Source organism: Ursus maritimus, unplaced genomic scaffold, assembly GCF_017311325.1.
Source record: "Ursus maritimus isolate PB19 unplaced genomic scaffold, ASM1731132v1 scaffold_8, whole genome shotgun sequence".
Lineage (NCBI taxonomy): Eukaryota > Metazoa > Chordata > Mammalia > Carnivora > Ursidae > Ursus > Ursus maritimus.
This window is the reverse complement of record NW_024426996.1, coordinates 12,483,060-12,505,532: the sequence shown is the minus strand read 5'-3', so window position 1 is coordinate 12,505,532 and position 22,473 is coordinate 12,483,060. Positions and strand designations below refer to the sequence as shown.

The window sequence follows — 22,473 nt, the reverse complement described above, 5'->3', positions numbered from 1 at the left end:
TTGGTGGACGAGATGCAAGAAGCAGCAACACTACCTCAATAGTACTTTTCAGTTTCTTTTATTGTGAAGTACTTGTAGGCATAAGACGATATACATAATATGTAGGCTAAGAAGCAGCAGTAAAAGGACAGAAGCAGAACATGAGCCATGCTATCGGAGCTCCCATTGTGCTCTTTACACATCGTACCCTCCAATTCTCTTGGCTCCATAATCATTACCTTGTATTTTGTATTTATCTTTTTTTTTTTTTTTTTTTTTTTGCTTTTCTTCATAGCTTTGCCACCACTAATGTTTTTATCTACAAATACTTGTTATACTTGTGTTCGGACTTTGTAAGAATTCATCGTTCTCTAAATTCTTCTGTAACATTATTCCCCCTCAACAAGATTTAGCTTCACTGGTGCTTGTAGAGTGCATTTATTTTTGACTGCTGTGCCAGAGTTTATCCATTTTCTTATTGATGGACATTTGGGTTGTCTTTGTTTTACCGATTTCAAACAGTGCCGACGTGGACATCCTTGTGCATATATCTTAAGGTACATGTCCATGGGGTTCTTGCTTCATTGTACAATAAGATAGCCACTAGCCATATATGACTTGCATTAAAATTAAAAATAATTTCAGTCCCTAAGTTGCATTAGCCACATTTCAAGTGCTCAATAACTATGTGTGGCTAGTGGCTACCATACTGGACAGTGTAGATATGTAACATTTCCATTTTTGCAGAAAGTTCAGTTTCCAGGTTTCATTCCTCTTTGTATCTCCAGTTCTCGGCATGGTGGAGGAGCCCCGTAGGTGCTTGGTACCTTGGATTGCGTTGGTCGGTTGTCTGTGTAGGAGTGAAATTGCCGTGCTGTGGGCTAGTCACATCTTCACCTTCACTGGGTAATGCCAGCTTGTTTCCCAAAGTGGTTATGTCAGTTTACACTCCCACCAGCTGTGTGTAAGAGTCCTGGTTGCTCCATATTTTTGACTTGGCACCATCAGGCTTTTCAGTTCTTGCCAGGCTGGTCAAGTGTCTTTTGAAGGCAGCCCACGGTTTACACAGACAGCCGAGAGATCATTCTAGCTTCACAGGGCCCAGCACCAGGTAGTGAAGAACGTACCACCCATGATGGGACCATCTGGGGAGGGATAGAAATGGTTCCTGTGCTGGCTAACAGAGTCAGAGAACCAAAGTCCCGCGGAAGTGAAGGAGAGAGAGAAAGCCGCAAGGAGCGGATTCTTATGATTGAAAACTTCTCTTTGCTTTCTGTGCCATTTCTGTCTGGTAGTAACATTTTTAACAATAGAGCATGTCATCCGAATGAATCTTCTTTGTTACTGGAGTTAATTCTGCATTTGAATTTTGGCTCCAGATTTATTTCAAGCTTGGCTTTGGGGAGCGCCTGCAGAGCCCTGAAGTCTTGCGCATTGTCTTTTCCCAGTGTTGAACAAGATCCCCCTTCCCCCCATACACCATGCAGGTAATGGCTTCTAAGCTTGTTTGAAAGGATGCTTATCCCTAGTATAAATGAGATTAGAAGTCCTGCCCAAGTGTTATTTAGGTTTCAGTGACTTTCAGACAAGGAGTAAGAATCAGTTGTTAGGCTGCTGTGTGCATAGTCTGATTAATAAGACAAAGTTTAGGAATTACAGCTTATCGTTTGGCATTCAATTTACTAGGACTGATCAAAAGAGCTTTATCTGCCCCCACCCAGAATTTAAAAGAAAAGACATGCGGAAAAACTTTCTCCTAGCAACCTCGAATCCCCTTCATGAAAGTTAGGACAGATGGTGGTAGTGCTGCTTTGCTGTGGCACCAAATGGGTGGAACATAGCTAATGCTAACCATGGGGAGGAAGAAAGGAGTCAGACCCCCAGCCTCCTTTGGGGGCTGTCCTGTTTGCTGAGGGTCTCGGGGAAGAGCGCTGGGACTAGGGAGTATCAATGATACAGCAGTTGACATTTATTGGTCACTTAGTACTGTATGTTGGGCATCTTGCTAAGCACTCTTCTCCCCATTTTAGAGAAGCAGGAAACAATGGCTAAATATCTTCCCCACGGGTTCACAGCTAGCATGTGGTTAATTCAGGCTTGCACTTTAGTCCTTTTGACCTTTAAACCCTTCTGAGATTGTCCTGAATCTTTGACCAAAAACAGATGAGGAGAAGGGCTGGGAAAAGTACCAGGTGTGACATGGAGGGAACAGAATGTCTTTCTTCCTTTTGCTTTGTGATGGGGAAATAAGGCAGGAAAAGGAGGGGCTGGGACTGCAGTGGCTGGCGTAGGTGCAGAGCCAGGGTGCGGTCCCGTGTTCTTCTGCAGCACTGTTCATGACTGTGCTCTGCAAGGGAGGGAGAGATTCCACTCCTCTAGGAGCAAGGGAGAGACGGTGAGTGAGGAAGAATGGGGGGAGGACCTGGGAGAGCAAAATGCCAGGTGATGAAGAACATTGCTGAAGCTAGACCTTAAGTTCATGGATACCAGTCGCTTCTAGATTTGGGGGTTCTTCTAGAGTGTACTTTTAAGTGAAAGCTGCCTTAACGGCTGCTTCTCTGCACTGCACTGGACTTCTCTCCTGAAAGCTGGAGGATTTCAGCGCCTCCTGCTATGGTTTTGGCAGAGCATCGTGATGACCTAGATCACATTTCTAATTAGGGTTTTTAATCCATTCATGGGAATACATTTTATTTGTGATTCCTCTTTCGTTACTTCTCCTAGTAAGTAGTTGTTATTTGACTACTTGAAAATTCCATGACTATAACGCAGGTGGGAAGGATTTTTGAAGTTTTCTTGAACAATAGTTCTATTTGTCTTTTTTGAAGTAAATGGTAGTTAAATCAGGATGAGGCCACACATCAGGCTGCTTACTCAGGCTTGCAGTTGGCCAGAGCACCCAGAGTTCGGATGACTCTCAAGGACTGACTCATGCTAGACAGACTTACAAGAAGCTAATACATCCAGGATGCCAAATTAATAACGAGAAGTAGAAATGCCAAGAAGGCTGGGACATTTGGGTCAGCTGGTCACGGTGTTCTTTCCCTGTAGTAGAAGCTGCCTTGGAAACCAAGTTATTTAAGGTTGCTTGTTAATCATGGAAGCTAAGTGAGGCAAGCGGCTGGTTGAATTTAATGACTAATATGATGGAGTCTGATCTATCCATCTCCACTATTGGGCAGTGATTACTTAGCATTTCTCATAGGTTGACTGGTAACGGTACCCTTTCTCTCTGGATGGTGCTGGAGACATTGGGAAGTTCTGACCCTTTGGCTGTCCATTTTCTACGTTCCTTTTAGATGGCATAATGGTCATGAGCACAGACCCTGGGCTTAAATCCTAACTCTGCCATTGCCTAATTGTGTGATTTAGTCAAGTCCCTTCATTCTCTGTCGTATTCTCTTTTTCTTTATCCTTTTTTTTTTTGGTTCCACTTTTTTTCATTTATGAGTTAGACGTGATAATAGCAGCACCTACCTCATAGAAGATGAAATGAGTTGCTGTCTGTGAAGCACATAGAAAAAGTGCCAGACTCAGAATAAGCTCAAATTAAGTCTTACCTGCTGTGATTATTAATAATGTAAGTATTAATATTATCAGTCAGGAATTTTTTTTTAATTTCAAGTGACAAATCCAATTTGAACGATCTTAAACAAACAAAAAAGGGAGATTCAGACTATATGCAGTTGATTTTTGTTATTTGTGATAGTAATGTCCTCCAGAGCCGCTGCAAACACTGAGTTAGTGAATACTGAGCTACGGCCCCTCTAGAAATACGGGATTAGTTAGGTTCCCGCTGAGAGTCTGGGCTCTGCCAATCCGTATGGAGCCTTGTTTTGTGTGTGTTTTATGTGTATTTCTGTTTAGACGCCCAGTTATAATATATATTTTTTACAAATGATTAGTTGTATACAGTATTTCTTTATGACAAAACCCTAGCCAAGAGGGTTTTTAACATTTTTCCAATCCTCAGTCATGCGACAGTACGTGTCTTTGGCTTTCGGCCTGCCAGCAGTGCTGTCCACCACACACCATAATCGTCTCGTGAATCCACAGATCCAGCTACTTTTCCGTCTTTTCTGTGGCTGCACCATGCACTGTAGATGTTACTTCAGCACCTTCCACAGCCACCACGTGTACAGATCAGTGAATTTCTTCTTCCTTTTCTTCGCTATGTCCCGTCGATTCATTAACATTGAACACACAGCCAGCAGCACTGTACCTCACGTGTGAGTGAAGCTCACCTGAGTGAACGTATCTTCTCTGTGAGGCACAGCACGCCTTGTACTTAGGAACATGAGGCAGCACCAGCGCTGTGCTTGGGGACACTTTATTTATTTATTTATTTTTAAATGATTTTTTATTATATTGTGTTAGTCACCATACAGTACATCCCGGATTCCGATGTAAAGTTCGATGATTCATTAGTTGCGTATAACACCCAGTGCACCATGCAATACGTGCCCTCCTTACTACCCATCACCGGTCTATCCCAACCCCCCACCCCCCTCCCCTCTGAGGCCCTCAGTTTGTTTCTCATAGTCCATAGTCTCTCATGTTTGGGGGCACTTTAAATAGCAAAATCACCAACAAAAACTATCAGGATCCGAAAAGTGTGGCACTAAGTAGATGGCAGAAAGACCACTTATTTACAGTGTGAGCGTTGAAACGAGAAGGCAGAGCGTCCTCTTGTTCGACTTTGGCTGGGAACGTGCGTGTAGGGTGACTCAGATTTTTCACCTCTCTGCCCCTATCTGAGAATGACTGCCGAGATGCTCCAAGTATTGCTCTTGGGGTACAAATAAATTTGACTGAGCAGGTAAATTCACATGCATGGAGTCCACAAAGAATGAGGAGCAGCTGCAGTTAGAAGAGTGAAGGTGGTGGTGCTGGCACCAGGCAAGAGGGGGTCCCCTGCTAAGCAACATTACTGGGACTCGTTCTGTCTCTTGTCTTTGAAACTTTATGGCTGGGAAAGTCACAATGTCTTACAGGCATCCTCGTGTGGCGGGGAACAGAGCTTCCAGCAGCCTCAGTTATCCTTCAGATGCAAGAGGCAGTCTTCCTTTAGAGCTCCAGTGAGCTTCATGGGGAGGGGCTCTGGCTCCCTTGGGAGTGTGAACCTAACCCTGAGCTAATCACAATGGCTTAGGGGGCGTTCTCTGATGGGTTTGCTGTCTCGTGTCTGTGGCTTAGGGGTGGTGGGCTTAGGGCTCTGGCATGGTGGGTGTCATGTGTATGGCTTGTGGGTTGTTTTTTTTTTTTTTTTTAAGATTTTATTTATTAATTTATTTTACAGAGAGAGAGAGAGAACATGAACAAACAGGGGGAGCAGCGGAGGCGGTGGGAGAAGCAGACTCCCCGCTGAGGAGGGAGCCTGATGCTGGGCTCTGTCCCAGGACCCTGAGATCATGACCTGAGCTGAAGGCAGACACTTAACTGACTGAGCCACCCAGGCACCCACGGAGGAGTGTTCTTTGATTGGCTTGGCCAGGGTCACGCTTACCCTTGTGCAAGAGAGTGGCATGTTTGTTACTAGATGAAGAGGGACTTTGGGACATCAATTAAAAAAAGCAGTTGATAACACCCTTGAGGAATTTTTTAAAACTAGTCTTTATTATTCAGAAAGATTGTGTCACACTGAGGTGCAGCTTTCTTTTATGTTAAGCGGGTTTCAGCCATGCCCCCTCCCCCCGTCTTATTGATGAGTAGTGTTCCTTGTATGAATATACTGCAGTCTGTTTATCCAGCTTCCTGTTGATGGACATTTGGGTTGTTGCCATTTTTGTTTAGCATGAATAAAGCCGCTGTGAGTATTGTTTCTAGATCTTTTTTGCAGACATACAATCATAGCTTCTTGGTGTCATATTTTTAGACGCACTGTTTGTACTTGGCTGGTTAAGGGGATGGCTTAATGCTACAGCTGCCTAATCTCAGCCATTATCTCTTAATTCTGACTAGTTTCACTCTCAGAGGGCAACTTTATTTTCAACTTCGCAGGGCATCCTGTGTTGTATCCCGACCACAGTTAGTCATTCTGCAAGTAATTTTTGGTTCTTGCTCCTGTAGGTGACCTGCTTGGGTGATAGTGTGGCCCAGTGGATAAGACTGTGGACATTGGCATCAGGCCTAGATTAGTAGCCTGGTTCTGATGCCTTCTAGCTGTGTGACCTTGGGCATGCTTCTCAGTGTCTCTGAGGCTTGCTTTATCTAAAAATGAAGCTAAAAATAGTACTTATGGCACAGGGTTGTTGTGAAGATGAAATAACGATGTAAAATGCTTATTAGCACAGCAACGTTGTATAGTAAGCTCTATGATGCTGCTTATGTAATTATTGGTAGGCGGGATAAGACAAATTCATGGAGGGGCGCCTGGGTGGCACAGCGGTTAAGCGTCTGCCTTCGGCTCAGGGCGTGATCCCGGCGTTATGGGATCGAGCCCCACATCAGGCTCCTCTGCTGGGAGCCTGCTTCTTCCTCTGCCACTCCCCCTGCTTGTGTTCCCTCTCTCGCTGCCTGTCTCTATCTCTGTCGAATGAATAAATAAATAAAATCTTTAAAAAAAAAAAGACAAATTCATGGAACATTAAAAATGACAAAGGAAGTTGGTTGGGAAAATTAAATTACGAAAAGATTATGTGATTTTGCTGGTCTTTTAAATATACATATCCTACCCCCTGCCTCCGTTTGTGTTTTATCTCACCTCCCTTTGTAATTAACGCAAAGAATAACAGTTAAGCTTAATGTCCTTTTAGTTGGAGAGTCTAGACAAGGAATAAAAATCTTGGGAAGAAACAACTTTTTGGTTAAGAAAGCACCTTGAGATTCAGTTTTATATTTTATTTTGGGTTTTCCATGCCTTCCTAAAAGCCTTAAGAGCTCAAAGAATAAGTCAGATAACATTACCATAGGTAGCGAAATAATATTCTGTGGTATGGAAGTACCCCATTTTGTTTATCCATTCATCAATTGATAGGTATTTGGGTTTATTTCTGCCTTTTGATATTACGAGTAATGCTGCTATGAACATTCATGTACAAGTTTTTTTTTTTTTTTTGAAGATTTATTAGAGAGAGACAGCATGCTTGCACGCAAGCACGAGGCGTGAGGAGGGGCAGAGGGACAAGCAGACTCCCTGCTCAGCAGGGAGCCTGACAGGGGGCTCCATCTCAAGAACTTGAGGTCATGACCTGAGCCAGTCAGACGCTTTACTGACTGAGCCACCCAGGCACCCCTTGCAAATATATGTCCCTTTTGTGTGGACATGTATTTGCAAATCTCTTGGATATCTACCTCAGAGTGAAATTGCCAGATCACATGATAGCTATATATTTAGGCTTTTGACGAAGTGCCAGAATGTTTCCCAAAGGACCTGCACATTTTTACGTTCCCCCCAGCAGCATAGAAGGCTCCACTTTCTCCACATCCTCACCAACACTTGTCACTATCTGTCCTTTCTGATTATAGCCATCCTAGTGAGTGTGAACTGGTGGAACGTGATGAGATTTTGTTTTTGTTTGTATGAGAGGGAAGCATAAATTTCTAAAAAGTGGTGAAACTTTGGGTTGGAGTCAGCAGTGATCAGCCAAAAGTTGATTGAATAGGTGCTAAATCAAAGAGGTGTGTTATACTGTGGTCCCTATTTAAGGGTGTTAAGATCTGGCTGAGGAGTTAAGTTATAAGATACAGAGAAAGTCTCCAATCAAGGCAATACAGATGTGTCAGAGGGATGCAGGCTAACTGTGGCTGGAATGATCCCTAGAGGCTTTTAGGTAGGAAGTGAAGCTTGACTCTGATATGTAAGGATATGTAAGAAGAAATGGCAGAGAAGATAACATTTTCCCATTTTCGTTTTTTTTTAATTTAATTTTTATTTTTATTATTATGTTTTGTTTCAAGAGGTGAATTATTACTATCCAAGCTAACAGTGGGTTACCTAAAGGAGTTAATTAGTTCAAAAAATTTTAAAACATAAAATAAGCAGAAAACTCAAAAGGAGCAAGAAGAAAGGACAAGATGAAGTTAGGAGGGTAATTTCCAGACTGTTATTCCCGTAATGGTTTGCAAAGATTGTTTCAGCGAATCTCCTGTACTCGGAGTTCCTTATCGGTGATCTAAAGGTCACATTCTGTCTATGTTCACTATTCGTTTATACAAACAAAATTTGTTTAGAAATTTTTTTTTAAACTCCTACTGAAACAAAAATAGCGTCATTACTATAAATATTTTCAATGATATTAATACATATTATTTTGAGATGCAAGGTATCTGAGGAATATTAGGGGGAGTGTTCTTTTTAAAATTGATTACATTTATTACTTAAAAGTGACTTTCTCTGACCTCTTTTTTCTAATCTTTTTTACAGAACTCTCTTCTAGGCTACATGACTCCCTGAAGGATCAGAACAATGTTATGTTGGGGATATTGGTCTCTGGGCCAACCTGGGATCAGCACCAACCTGCAAGGGATTGTGGCTGAGCCACAGGTGTGTGGATTCATATCTGACAGAAGCGTCAAGGAAGTGGCCTGTGGAGGAAACCACTCCGTGTTCCTGCTGGAGGATGGGGAAGTTTACACCTGCGGTTTGAACACCAAGGGGCAGCTGGGCCACGAGAGGGAAGGAAATAAGCCAGGTGAGCACACCTAGTCCTCCTCCGTGATTGGTGAGAAAGGCTGAGGAAAGGGGAGAGCGAATTGAAGATTACCTCACTGAGTGTTTATCTTTCAAGAGGCTCTGACCTGGTGCAGGGACCCCTTATTGTTTGGAACTTTTGTGTTCAAGTCTTTTTGTCAGAAAACCAGACTTTTCCTTTTTCGTCTTACTAGATACTATGTGTCGTATCATTGGCCAGGGGAGGGAGGTTGGTCAGTCAGTTCAGAGCTAGAGAGATTTTCCCCAGTAATCGAGTGCTAAGGCACTGTGACTGTTTTGTGGGTTTGTAACCCTCACACAGTCAATATCAGAGCCATTTTCACCTAATTTTTCCTCCTAATTGCGTGTTCGTTCACCAGTTTTGGCAACATGCTTTCGTTTGGTGTTTTGGGCTAAGCACTGTGTGGGTGTGAAGAGATAAGTGAACGGGAGGTAGTGATGATGTGGCACCAGGGACCCCCTGCGGAAGGATGTGTGAAGTAAGTTGAAGAATATGCTGGAGGGAGCTGGGGAGCAGGATCCATTTTGCCTTTGGGGGTCAAGGAGGAAGCATAGTAGGACTTCAGCAAGTGTGTGTGTGTACGCATGGGGCAGGAACACTCAGCTTATTGCACACACCTGAGTGTCCCCTATGATTTTTTTTTTTTTTTTTTTTTTTAAGGCATGACTGTCAAGGTGCCATCCTTGTACAGGGAATGTTGAATATGGGGCAAGACTGGTGATGGGGGGTGAAAGGTGCTGTATATATATTTAAAGTCCATTGATTTCAATTTATTTTCTTCCCACTTTTTCTGTGTGAGTTTGACCTTGGGTATATATGTAGTATGAATCTATGAGGTACTTTCTCAGTCTTCGATTTTGGAGTAGTAGTGATGATGTTTAAATGGGTCTCCTTTTGGTGGGACGTGATAAGGTAGGGTCTTCAGTTGTGACCATGTTGTGTTTTTCACACTAACATGGATGTGTGTCATCTTGTTTGTTACTTGTTCTTTTTTATTCAATCCAAATCAAGCGAAGACATGGAAGCTTCTTTAAAGAACAGCCTTGCTGTTTTTTTTTCTAGATAATTTTACTCCTTTGTGTTTATCTAGGAGGGTCAGTTTGGCATCAGGATGAGCTAAATTTTTTCCACAGTTTTTTTCTAGATAATTTTACTCTTTCGTGTTTATCTAGGAAGGTCAGTTTGGCACCAGGATGAGCTAAAATTTTCCCATGACACACTGTCTCCCTCCTTTCTCATATTTATTCCCTCCCATAGCAAGTGGTTGTGTTTCATAGTTCGCCTGCCCAAATGTCACTATGACTTTATAAATAACTAATTTGACCGTTGGATAAAGGGCCGTAGGGTTGGTCTTAAGCAAAATTATGAAGTATGTGATGTGTGATTTGTGGGCTCCTTCCCCATTCTTCTCCTCCGGGTTCCCTCATTGGAGCCCTCTCTAAGACACCCCATCAGGCCTGCTCACCCAAAGCAAATCCCAATGTTCTTCCAGGGCTTTCCCAACATGTGGGCCCTGGACTGTTGGGATTTCAAGGAAGGCATTTGTAGCATGGGCCGTACGGATGCATACCTTTATATGTACAATGCATCTGATACTACAGGTTTTCAACTGTTAGTAGATTCTGTTATTCATTAAAATAAAAATTCGGTAGTGGTGCTACCAATTCATGATTGATTTAGTAAATCCTATCCATTATGTGTTTTACCAATTAATATAAAAGTATAATATGTAGGAAGGCTTTTGATTTCTAAAAATGGTTTGCGTTTTTTTTGGAAAAGGGTAAAAACCAAGGTCTTCTTTCCCTTCCTTCTATTAAAACTCACTTGTATCTTACATGAAACTCTGGTTCTGTTTCCACAAGTGAAAGCCAGTATCTAACAATTAATGCCTAGAGAGGGATTCATGGCAAGTTGCAGTCCAACAGCTCGCTCCTTCCTGTGGGAATGCATATGTTTAGCCAGGACTTAGAGACATTTAAGGCCCACTTCGTACCAATGATCCTTGAAGTATTTGTCCTCACCCTAGCCAGCCTTTGAAGGGAGGATTTTGGGGACCAGGAGGAGATCTTTCCAGAACTGCAGAGAGAACACAGGGTGAGCTCTGGAGTCGGACAAACCTGGTGTAGGTGTTACCTGTCTCTATTTCTTTTTTTTTTTTTTTAAGATTTTATTTATTTATTTGAGAGAGAGAGACAGCCAGCGAGAGAGGGAACACAAGCAGGGGGAGTGGGAGAGGAAGAAGCAGGCTCCTAGCGGAGGAGCCTGATGTGGGGCTCGATCCCATAACGCCGGGATCACACCCTGAGCCGAAGGCAGACGCTTAACTGCTGTGCCACCCAGGCGCCCCACCTGTCTCTATTTCTGAGCTCAGTTCCCTCTTCTGTGAAAGGAGACTTCCTCTTGTAGTGTAGCTCATGATGCGGTAGCTTCAAATGGTGAAGACGACTCAGCAGAGTTACCTGTGGCCTGTGAAGGCTGCCCTGCTCTCCCCTCCTGTCTGTCTGCTCTGTGACACTGCCCTTTGTCTCAGAACCGGGGCGGAGAGGATTCAACCTGGGGTGGCAGGTGAGAAAGGAAACAGAAAGCTTGCAGTCCAATGGATAGCAAAGACCTGTGGGAGGCACCATGGTGAGCGCATCTCAGTGCAATGTGACATCGTTCCAGCGGAGCCTCCTGACAGCTCCGTGGCGCTAGTGGTGGGTGGTTTGTGGGCTCTGGGAGTGAGTGAGCAGGAGCAGTCCCTGCTTCCGCATGCACACTGGGTCAGGCCAACACCTCAGCCTGCAGCTGCTCCCTGTAGGCAAGGCTAAGGGATTGCAAGAGACTTGAGCGAGAGGTGCGTCAAGAAGGCTCTTGCATTCAACCACAGACTCCATGCTTGTAATCTAAATTTGTAATAAGCAAGGCTCTCGTGTAAATTACCATAGATTCCAGAAACTTCTGTGGTTGGTTAAGCTTGTCTGTTAATTATAAACTCCATAGCAGCTGTGAAATAGTGCCTCTTTGAATGGAAAGATTATGTGGGTGGGCACCTCCCTCTCTTTTAACTTTTTTTCATTGGTAGGTGTGTTCTAAATTGGGGACCATTTGAGTTTATTTTTAATGACTGGGAAAAAGAGAATGAGCTTGTTTTCTCCATGTGTTTATTGAGAACTGTGACCTGGAGCGATGCTAGGCGGGGAGGCAGGGGGGATGTCAGTGACAGACCCTGTTTCAGGTAGCCTGTGCTGGTCCTGGCCCGCAGGAATGCTACTCCCNAGTAACCCCTGTGCTGTCTAGGGAGGGAACTTGATAGAAGACCACTTTCTCAGGATGCTTCTGGGGGCAATGCGCAGATTTGTGATTTCAGTTCAACATCATTGTCCAGACCAAAGGACTTTGTAGTGTGAAGGATTAAAAAGAGTGAGGGGAAGGAAAGGTGGAAGAAGATGGGGTGGGGATGCATGGGGATGAGACTCTTCTGTCAGGACACGTGCCTTGAGTCTGACTGCCAGTTGATCAGTTTATACACATTGTCTCTAATTGGCAAGGTGCACAAACTCATTTTTTTTTTTTTTTGGAGGAACCCTATACCTGTGACATAGCAGTGGTATAAAGCATTCCACGATGATTTTAAAGGGCGGCTTTTTTTTTCTCCTTGAGAACATCTAATAGTTACGTACTGCTTTTGCTGTACCTGAGGCCACTGTGCTTTTCTTGTACTCTCATTTCTCTTCTTAGTACTGATCTTATGTGACCAACTTCGTGCGTGTCTCTGTTTGTGATGGGGAGAGGGCATTTCAAGGACACATCAAATACTGAAACTGCTAGTTATAAAGGTCCGATATTTTCCCAGTGTATTGGGCAGCCTGGGGTTCTAGGTTAGGTGTCTCTGTGACTCATTTATTTGTGCTTTGGCCAAAGGCAAAGAGCACTGTGATTCCCAGAAGCATTTTTTATGGGCAGAATATCAAAGTCCCATCTAAACTCAATGTCCGGCTTATAAAAAAACAACAAAAACCCAGTTGGATTATAACTGTTTTGTATATTCCTCTCCCACATGACTTTTCTCTTCTTCATTCTCCCCATCACATTGTGATTATCAGCCTTACCTCTCCTCCAAAATCAGGGATAGTTTCAGAGATGAGAGCATTGTAGGATTATTACTAACAAATTTTCTCATGTTTTTGCCCATGAATTCATCTCATAATTTCTGAAGACATAGAGTTACACACAAGGAAGACTTGTGTGCCTCCCCTCCTTTTTTAACTTTTTAATTTTTAGTTTTTTTCCTTTTTTAATAAAGTAAGCAAAACATGAGTTTTTCCCCCAAATTATGACTTTTTATAAGTGACTAAACTATAACTGAATATTAAGCACATCTTGAAATGTTTTGTTCACCTAAAATAGAAACTGGTTGGCCATAGAAAAAAATTCAAGAATTTTACCTTAGTTTATTCTGCTTCCCTTATTCCCACTCCACCCAGCCACATTGTCAGCACTGTGTTCTTCAGCCAAACCCACGCGTCTCCTCTCCCCATGCATATCTGATTTTTCATATTGGGATTTTAGCATCAGCTAATCCTTGTGTTATTAGGCACGTCTGAATTTATGTTAACCTCTTCTAACCTTTCTATTTTGAGTAGGCAAGAACTGTGGTAGGTGCAATTATTTAACTTCACTATGTTAAATTTTTAAAATTCTGCATTGACATTCCAGGAAACCTTTCACAGGAAACCTCAAGGGTAACCATTTATAAGCAGACTCTAACATTTCTGTGCAACCCTGTTTGATTCATATCTATGATTGGTTCCTTTTCCTTCCTCCTGAGTTAGTTTCTCACTTTCTTGCAGGTAATTTAATCCAATTCACATTCACATTTTGTATTCAACCTAAGCGTTTCCATAATGCCCGTCACCATATGTAACAGCTCTCCCGCTGTTTGATACATGAGGTTTATAAAGCAGAATATCTCAAAAGCATCAATTACCAGAGCTGTGGTTGCTGCTAACCCTGGTAGAAGTAGCACTTTCAACTAGCTTATCAAGTTCTTCTCGGGCATCTGAAGGACGAGGTAACTCTGTCATGTTAATCAGCTTTGGCCGAAAAGCAAACTAGCTGAGCAAAAGGAAACGGAAGACATCCTGTAATGACTTCCTATTACCGAAGTGCATGTTTCTATGGCTTTACTCTGATATAAAAGGCAGAAGGTACCATGGGAAATGTTCAAATCTCAACATTGCACTGTTAGGAGCTCCATCCCTTCCTCATTAGGGGTGGCAGGTGGTCCAGGAGGCTGCACAACCCTTTCTGATGATGATGACCATCAAACCCTATGGGATGTGGTGACTCTTCTTAGCCGAGTGGACAGCTTTCTAGTTCAGAGGCCTGGAGCTCCGGAGCCAATGTCATTTAATAATTTTATTTTCTGGGGTGGGTCATCAAAAGTTCTTTTTCCTGTCTGTACTCAGCCTCCTTTCTTTAAAGATACTTCAAAGTTTTAGAAAATACGTACTTATTAATGAGCCTATTCTTTATTTTTAAAATTTTTTAAAGATTTAAAAAATTTTATTATTTATCCGACAGAGAGAGAGAGAGCACACAAGCAGGGGGAGCAGCAGGCAGAGGGAGAAGCAGGCTCCCCGCTGAGCAGGAAGTCCGATGAGGGGCTTGATCCCAGGTCCCTGGGATCATGACCTGAGCCGAAGGCAGATGCTTAACCGACTGAGCCACCCAGGCACCTGTGCATATTCTTTAACATGAAGTGTTATTTGTGACTTTTAAAAATTTGCAGCGTTAAAAAAATTTGCAGTGTTCCTTCTAAGTAACTAATAGTGGTTTGCACTGTGATACAAGAGACTCAGTTCATTTGTTACTTGTAGAAGTGGTTAACTGTAGGTGTTATAATCTCTCTTACCCTGGATGTGCTTGACATTTTTAAGCTGATTAATCCTCATGATAGTTCTATAAAGTAGGTCAGTGTTATCATCCCAGGTATATGTAAAGGAGAACAGGAAAGGGAGCTGAGTGTCAGTTTTCCTTGGGTGCTGACAGTTTGGTTTTAGTAATCCTAGAATTTTGTCAATGGACATCTTTTTAACCTCAGGCTGCTTGGAAAAGCACAATAGAATTTTATTCTTAAACTGTTTTTTTTCTTTATTCCTTACAAAAGAAACAAAAGGATATAAACTTGGCCACCAAGAAGCTTGTATTCTTTTATTTACTGGTTAAATGCCAGATATACTCAAGGTGTTTTGATTAAAGGTATGGAGAAACAATTAATTCCCTTTTCATCTTTAGAACATCAGGTGACTGCCAGCCTGGTCTCTTATGCTCTTTTGACTGCCAGATATTCTGGGGGGAAAAACACACATGATAATTCATATCTCAGGCTGATATATTTTGTTTTGCCTTGCAATTTGCCTCTTGTTCTTTGTTCCTTTATTTCCTTGAATTATTTACTTCTTATCATTCAGTCATTGATTCAGCAGATGTTTACTGAGTGACTAAACTACTAGGTTCCTCATTTGTTGCAGTTACCATCAGAACACAATGCAGTTAGTGCAGATCCTACCTTTTGGGAGCTTACAGGCTAGGTGGGCATGTAAGATGTGTTCCTGTGGTTGCTGTAAAGATTACATAATCCAGTTCACTGTGTGCTCGGCAAGCGACCAGGGTCCTAAGTGTGTCAAAATAAGAGTTGTAGTGAAGAGTCGGGTCTAAGTCAGGTTGCCCACAGTGCTACACTCACACTTCTCACAGATGTCGTCTTTTACAACCACACACATACAAAGTTCAAGTTTATCTTAGGTTTGTGAGCTTGTGGGAGGAGTGGAATCTAGCAGTTCGGAGAAGGGGCGGCTTTGGAAATGGTGTAATTCTCCAGGGATTTTCCATGACGTTAGTGGGTAAGTCCACTCTTTACTTCTGAATTTTCATGTTGCAGTAACAGTTTTGTCATTTTGATGATCTCTGGTACACCTTGGTGATCTGTGATCTTGATGGATCTAGAATAGGTAGAATGTTTTTAGGAAATGTATCAGTTTGGATGGTGTATGTCTATTCAGCTGGTATTTTACAGTTCTTCAAGCTACCGGAATCTGAGTGAATACCCTTGCATAGCATGTAATGTTGAAATCTTTGGTAACTCTCCAGCAGATACACTGTCTCCTATCCTTGTGGATTTTGGATTACTTTTTCACTCATTTTAAGACATAGATTGCAATTTCTATTACAAGTATTAAATGACTCATAGCAGTTGAAATTGTTATTGTGAGTGATTTTAATTTGGAGTGTTAGCTAATTATGGAGGCAGTATAATGAATAAGAGTGTGGACTCTGGAGCCAGACTTCCTGTATTGTAATCCTGGCTTTGCCACTCACTGGTTGTGTGATTCTGGGCAAGTTGCTTAACGTCTCTGTATCCTGGTTTTCTTAGTTGTAAAACGTGGATAATAATAATTACATATTAGGATTTTGTGAGGATTTAATAAGTTTATCTCAGGTGTTTGGAATAATGCCTGGCCCAAAGTAAGGACTCAATTAGGTGCTCCCAGTAGTAGTAATAATATGTGGTAACATCTTCCATTATAATTTTTTTGATCTTACTATTCTAGCATATTAAATTAATAAATTCATTACACATATACATAAAAATAAGTACTTTGATCATTTTTATACGTTTCCTTAACACTATAGGATTTGATGAATGGTCTGTGCATACAGAGGAGGAAGATGCTATTAAGAGAAGCTACACGCATTAGGCTAATTTTTATATTTTGAGTTTTAAAGGATAGTCTTTATTTTCAACTTTTTGGAGTCTTTTACCTTATTGGTCCCAAGAAAAATACCTTGCATATGTATTGGGCACTCTCTAAAAATGGGTTATCTACATATGGACCCACATACATATATGTTCTCTTTATGCCATGGTTAACATTGCCTCCAGTATTCTGGTCCAAAGTGCAGAGGGAAGTGAAATGAATTAGGCCACTGTGGAGATTATAGTACACGGAGGGCTACTGGGTGATGCTCCTAGAGGACTAGAAGTGGTTTGGCGGCAGTTAGCCAGGTGATTTGATCTTGCCATAGGTCTAGAAAATAGGGTGCAATCAATTTATGCTGAGCCCACCTGAATTCCGTGTGTGATTACTTGAGGCTTCTTGTCAGCTTTGATGGGGGGTGAATCGTTGAGCAGGGATCTAAATGACCTGAAAGAAAGTAAGTGGTTTTCCTTTCTGCATTCTGGAATTGCCTAAGAAGAAATCACTTTGGAGTCTGAACCTGTCTGATCCCTGTTTTGTTTTTTTGTTTTTTTAAATGGGCCTGTGTGAGTCAGGATGGTTTCAGCTGCAGGTAACAATACTAAGCCAAAGTTCTGCAAGAACAATGAGTAAAACTTAAAATCTCTTTATAGAGGGTTCTAGGATTGGTTAAATCAGCACAAGGACACCATCGGGCACACAGGTGCTTGCCATCTTTCTGTTCTGCCATCTTCAGTCTGTTGTCCTTCTTCCTTCATGGTCACCAGGTGACTGCCACGGTTCCAGGCATCACATTCTTACACAGCTGCATTCAAAGGCAGATGGGAAGGGGAGTTTTCTTTTGTGTCACCTTTCAAAAATGGGGAAAACCTTGCCTAGGAACCCCCTTGCAAACATCCGTCTTTGTCTCATTGGCCAGGCCTGGGGTACTTGCCTACCATAGACCAGTCCTTGGTGTGCCTGAGTAAGTGAAATAGGAAATACCGGTTTGGCATAGTCAAGGCACATCTCCTAGGACTGGGGAGGGCCCAGCAACCCTAAAGGTTCTAGTGCAAGGAGAAAGTGGGTGATGCCTAATGGGTAAGCAACACACAGCATCTTCCACAAGGCTGATTTCATGCTGTGTGCGGTCTAGGGTCTTTGACATCTTAAAGTGGAATCATGGCATCTTATTTTTGCTCGTATTATAATCTGTGGTTCCTTTTATGAAATCAGCAACACCTTAACACTGGCCTCGAACAAAACTGATAGCTATCATTATGAGGCAATGACTTCGTAATGTTTATTATATATGATATGGAATTGTATATTTCATGAGTTAGTATCTTTGTATTTAAGTGCTAAGCACAGCGTGGTAGGCACATAGGGTAGGAAATGTGTTAAATACATGTCTCATAGGTTTTACTATTTTGTTACTTTGCCGTGTTCTGTATGGGTTCTGAGAGATTTCTGGGGTTAGGTCAATAAAGATCAGAATGATCTTTGTTTAAAGAAGATCACAGAATTTTAAGGATGGAGGATAAAAGAGTGACTTGAATTGTCAATATTTCCATTTATGAGGCTTCACAGAACTAACATTGGATTTAGTATCACACAGCGGAACTTCTCTAAAGGGAGCTGCAGTAGCTTGGCTACTTCAGCTCACTAAGCTTTATTAGTTTAACCCATTTTTTTTTTATTTTAAGATTATATTTATTTGAGAGAGAAAGCGTAAGCAGGGGAAAGGGCAGAGGGAGAAGCAGGCTTCCTGTAGGGAGCCTGATGTCATGATGCCAGGCTCAATCCCAGGACCCTGGGGTCGTGACCTGAGCCGAAGGCAGAAGCTTAACCGACTGAGCCACCCAGGCGCCCCCACTTTAACTCATTTTTAGAAAGACTGCAAAGATCATGAGCGTCCTGAGAACAGTGCGTTTAGCAAGTATTATCACCTGGGCCATGAATCAGGCATTCATTTATTAGTGATCCTTCCACATTTAACTGTCAAACTAATTTAAAATCATGAAATGAAGCAAACACTAAAGTATACCCTTTCCAATACTACTTTCAGCAGTAAGTACATTTCCAGGTGACTATGAATATCCATTTGTTGATATGATTGATACAAATACCTTCCAGTGATAGGAGGCTTTTTTTCTTTTTTTTTTTTTTTTTTAAACAGAATGTGTGGGTTTGAGTTTGTGTATAAGGCAGTGGTGGATGGATGGGAGTGGTATTTTGTAGTGATGCAGAGTTATGCTCCTTGCCAATTCTCTAACTCACTGATGTGGTTGTAAGATTTTTTGGGCCTGATTTAGAGCCTGCATTTATCCCCAAGTGCTTTACCAGCAAGGGTCTGCTTTGCCAGTATGCTGTTTTTTTGGATGCCATAATTAGCCTGTTACATTGAAAGTTTAATTTTCTTTCTTGTGATATTTTTCTCCTTTGATACTGTATCAGCTACTGAAAACATTTGCAATGGACTCAGACTTTCAAAGGAATATGATTTACTTCATTAAAATTTGAGAGTGAGAACTTTCTAGGAGGTCTAGTCACAATAGCATCTCAGCTGTCAACTATATGGGGAGTTATTCATGTTGCTAGGAAGAGAGTTTTAAGGCTCTTTTTCCCCCCCTTAGTATGACTACACTAACAGTGACTGTATTTCCTGTGCTGTATTTTTCATCCCTGTGACTTATTCATTCTGTAACTGGAAGCCTATACCTCCTGCTCCCCTTCACCCATTTTGCCCACCACCCCCATCCCCCTTGCCTCTGGCAACCATCAGTTCTCTGTATTTATGGGTCTGTTTCTGCTTTTTCTGCTTGTTTATTCATTTGTTTCTTAGATTCCACATATAAATGAAATCATATGGTATTTGTCTTTCTCTGATTTATTTCACTTAGTGTAGTACCCTCTAGGTCCATCCATGTTGTCATAAATGGCAAGATCTCATTCTTATGGCTGAGTAATATTTTGCTATATGCATATAACCCACATCTTCTTTATCCAGTTGTCTATCAATGGACACTTGGGTTGCTTCCATATCTCGGGTATTGTAAATAATGCTACAGTACACATAGGGGTGCATATAGCTTTTCTAATTAGTGTTCTTGCTTTCTTTGGGTTAATACCCACCAGTGAAATGTATGAAATTTCTGTTTTTAAGTTTTTGAGGTGCCTCCATATCATTTTCCATAGTGGCTGCACCAATTTAGGGCTTTTTAAAAACCTCTTTTCAAAGTCATAATAATGAGAGCTTGCAGAGAGTCCTTAACAATTTAAAGAACCTGTTTCCCACTTTCCATAGATTTGTGGTCAATGTACTTTATCACGTGAAAAGAATTTTTCATTGATTGGTTTGGAATCAGCCCAGTGCTGTATGAATAGTGCTGATCATGGTGAAATAGATTGTGCTGAAGAAGACAGCGAGTTCTCCATCCTGCCTGTACTCAGAGGCTGTGGGGCACAAAATCCAAGTAGCGCTGGAACGTGGGGCTCATTATGCCCTTAGACGCAAGTTCGCAAGTTCCATGGTTTCCTTTAAGGAGCTGAGGGCTGCTGATAGGCCACGGTGGGTCTCCGCCCAGCCCAGCTGGAAATACGAGTATTGGCAACCAGGAGAAGAGAAAGGAAAAATAGGAAAAGTGGAGGTACCAGTCATGCTGGGCTTACCAGGAGGCACAAGCTAAATGCCCCTTTTTCCTTCATATGGAGGAAAGAAGGCGGAGGTAATTATGGAATGTTTTTTGTTTACTCTAAGGTGCCACATGATAGAGATACCCCAAACCAGCTAGTCACGCATGAGAAATTGGAAGTTTTTCAGTTTTTCAGATAAAAGATAAAACTTTATCAGTTTTAGCCCATGCTTTACCCAGCTTTCTGTTCTCCATTTTTCACTGAAGGTAGTTTCTGAGGCACAGAAGTTTTGGGGAATGCAGTCAGTGTTTGCACTGTGGAGATGTTAGTGGCGAATGGTGTATGAGTATACATCTTCTGGCTCTTTTATGCTCTCCTTTTGGTCACTGCATATAATTCAGATCATCTGGATGCCTATCTCCTTTCTTTACCATTCTAGCTTGTCATTAAGTATTGGCTACTCTCTACTTTTTATATTTCTAAACTGATACAATGTGGTTAGGAATGGGAAGGGGTGGGCCAGGCCCCAGAGAGTAATGAGGGATATTTCTCTCTCTGCTCACTTCCCTCTCTCTCTTTCTCTCTCTCTCTCTCTCACACACACACACACGCACACGTGCATCAGCAGCCTAGGTTGAATGGGGGGAGGGTGCCAGTACACTTCACCCAGGATTGGGCAGGACCGCTGGACCCATGGAATTTCTTTCCCTTGTCATTTTATGAACTCAAGAAAAAACCAGACTCTTAATCCATATCCTCATTGCCCATCCCTTTGTTAAATCACTTTATGAATTACCATTTAACTGCCTTGATTTAGATACTTTGGGTCAGAAAAACACTATTTCAAGTTTGTCCACAGTTTAAATGCACCATTGACATTGGCAGTGTTCCAGACGAACAGAGCTGTCTAGAGACCTTCTTAGGACTATCCCTCAAGTGTCTGGGGCCGGGTGGGTGGGGGGGCTTCAGTGCATGTGGATGAAACCAACCAGTGAAAGCTCTGTGGCAGGAAAGACTGGAGGGGGCCTAAGACTTAAGCCAATTCTTCTCTGTTCTAGTTTAAGTGCCTCCTATCTGTCCCTTGCACTGGACTGGTTGTCGTCATGACCAGGCCAGAGCCACAAATCAAGAAGAAGCCATCATTTGTCCTTTATTTCTGTTGTTCCTCTTCCCTTATGGAATTCTTTTTTTTTTTTTTTTTAAAGATTTTATTTATTTATTCGACAGAGATAAAGACAGCCAGTGAGAGAGGGAACACAAGCAGGGGGAGTGGGAGAGGAAGAAGCAGGCTCATAGCGGAGGAGCCTGATGTGGGGCTCGATCCCGTAATGCCGGGATCACACCCTCAGCCGAAGGCAGACGCTTAACCGCTGTGCCACCCAGGCGCCCCGCCCTTATGGAATTCTTGACTCTGAATTTTGTATGTCTCAGTTTTGTGTAATTTCCATGTTTATATTAAGGGCTAGGGCACTTTAACTTTCTTTACACTTTTATGCAGAATTTCTTTTTTTTTTAAATGTTTTTTTATTATGTTAGACACCATACAGTACATCCCCGGTTTCCGATGTAAAGTTCGATGATTCATTAGTTGCGTATAACACCCAGTGCGCCATGCAGTACGTGCCCTCCTTACTACCCATCACCGGTCTATCCCATTCCCCCACCCCCTCCCCTCTGAGGCCCCCAGTTTGTTTCTCATAGTCCATAGTCTCTCATGCTTCGTTCCCCCTTCTGATCACCCCCCCTTTCTTTATCCCTTTCTTCCCCTACCGATCTTCCCAGTTCTTATGTTCCATAGATGAGAGAAATCATATGATAATTGTCTTTCTCTGCTTGACTTATTTCACTTAGCATTATCTCCTCCAGTGCCGTCCATGTTGCAGCAAATGTTGAGAACTCGTTCTTTCTGATAGCTGAGTAATATTCCATTGTATATATGGACCACAACTTCTTAATCCAGTCATCTGTTGAAGGGCATCTCGGCTCCTTCCACGATTTAGCTATTGTGGACATTGCTGCTATGAACATTGGGGTGCATAGGGCCCTTCTCTTCACTACGTCTGTATCTTTGGGGTAAAATCCAGTGGTGCAATGGCTGTAGTCATCTGTAGCTCAATTTTTAACTTTAAGGGACCCTCCACTGTTTTCCAGGCGCTGTACTCAACTTAGCATTCCCACCAAGCAATGTAGGAGGATCCCCTTTCTCCACATCCTCTCCAGCAATTGTTGTTTCTTGCCTTGTCAATTTTTGCCATTCTAACTGTGTAGGTGGTATCTTTAGTGTGGTTTTGATTTGAATTTCCCTGATGGCTAATGATTTTGAACATTTTCATGTGCTGTTAGCCCTTTGTGATGCTGTCATCATTGGAAAAGTGTCTGTTCATATTTTCAGCCCATTTTATGATTTGTTTATTTGTTCTCGTATTGAGTTTGAGTAAGTTCCTTTGTAGATCTTGATACCAGTCTTTATCTGTGGCGTCATT

General features: G+C 42.2%; 1 protein-coding gene across 6 annotated transcripts in view; it reads left to right on the top strand.

Annotated features, from left to right (window-relative positions):
* HERC3 (HECT and RLD domain containing E3 ubiquitin protein ligase 3) overlaps nt 1-22,473 on the top strand; it is a 124,703-nt gene that overhangs the window by 4,242 nt on the left and 97,988 nt on the right. For all 6 annotated transcript variants that reach the window (XM_040625445.1, XM_040625441.1, XM_040625443.1 and 3 more), the window contains exon 3: nt 8,345-8,612. In XM_040625445.1, coding sequence (XP_040481379.1) covers nt 8,387-8,612 — 226 coding nt within the window. In that variant the 5' untranslated portion in view covers nt 8,345-8,386. The remainder of the gene's footprint in view (nt 1-8,344; nt 8,613-22,473) is intronic.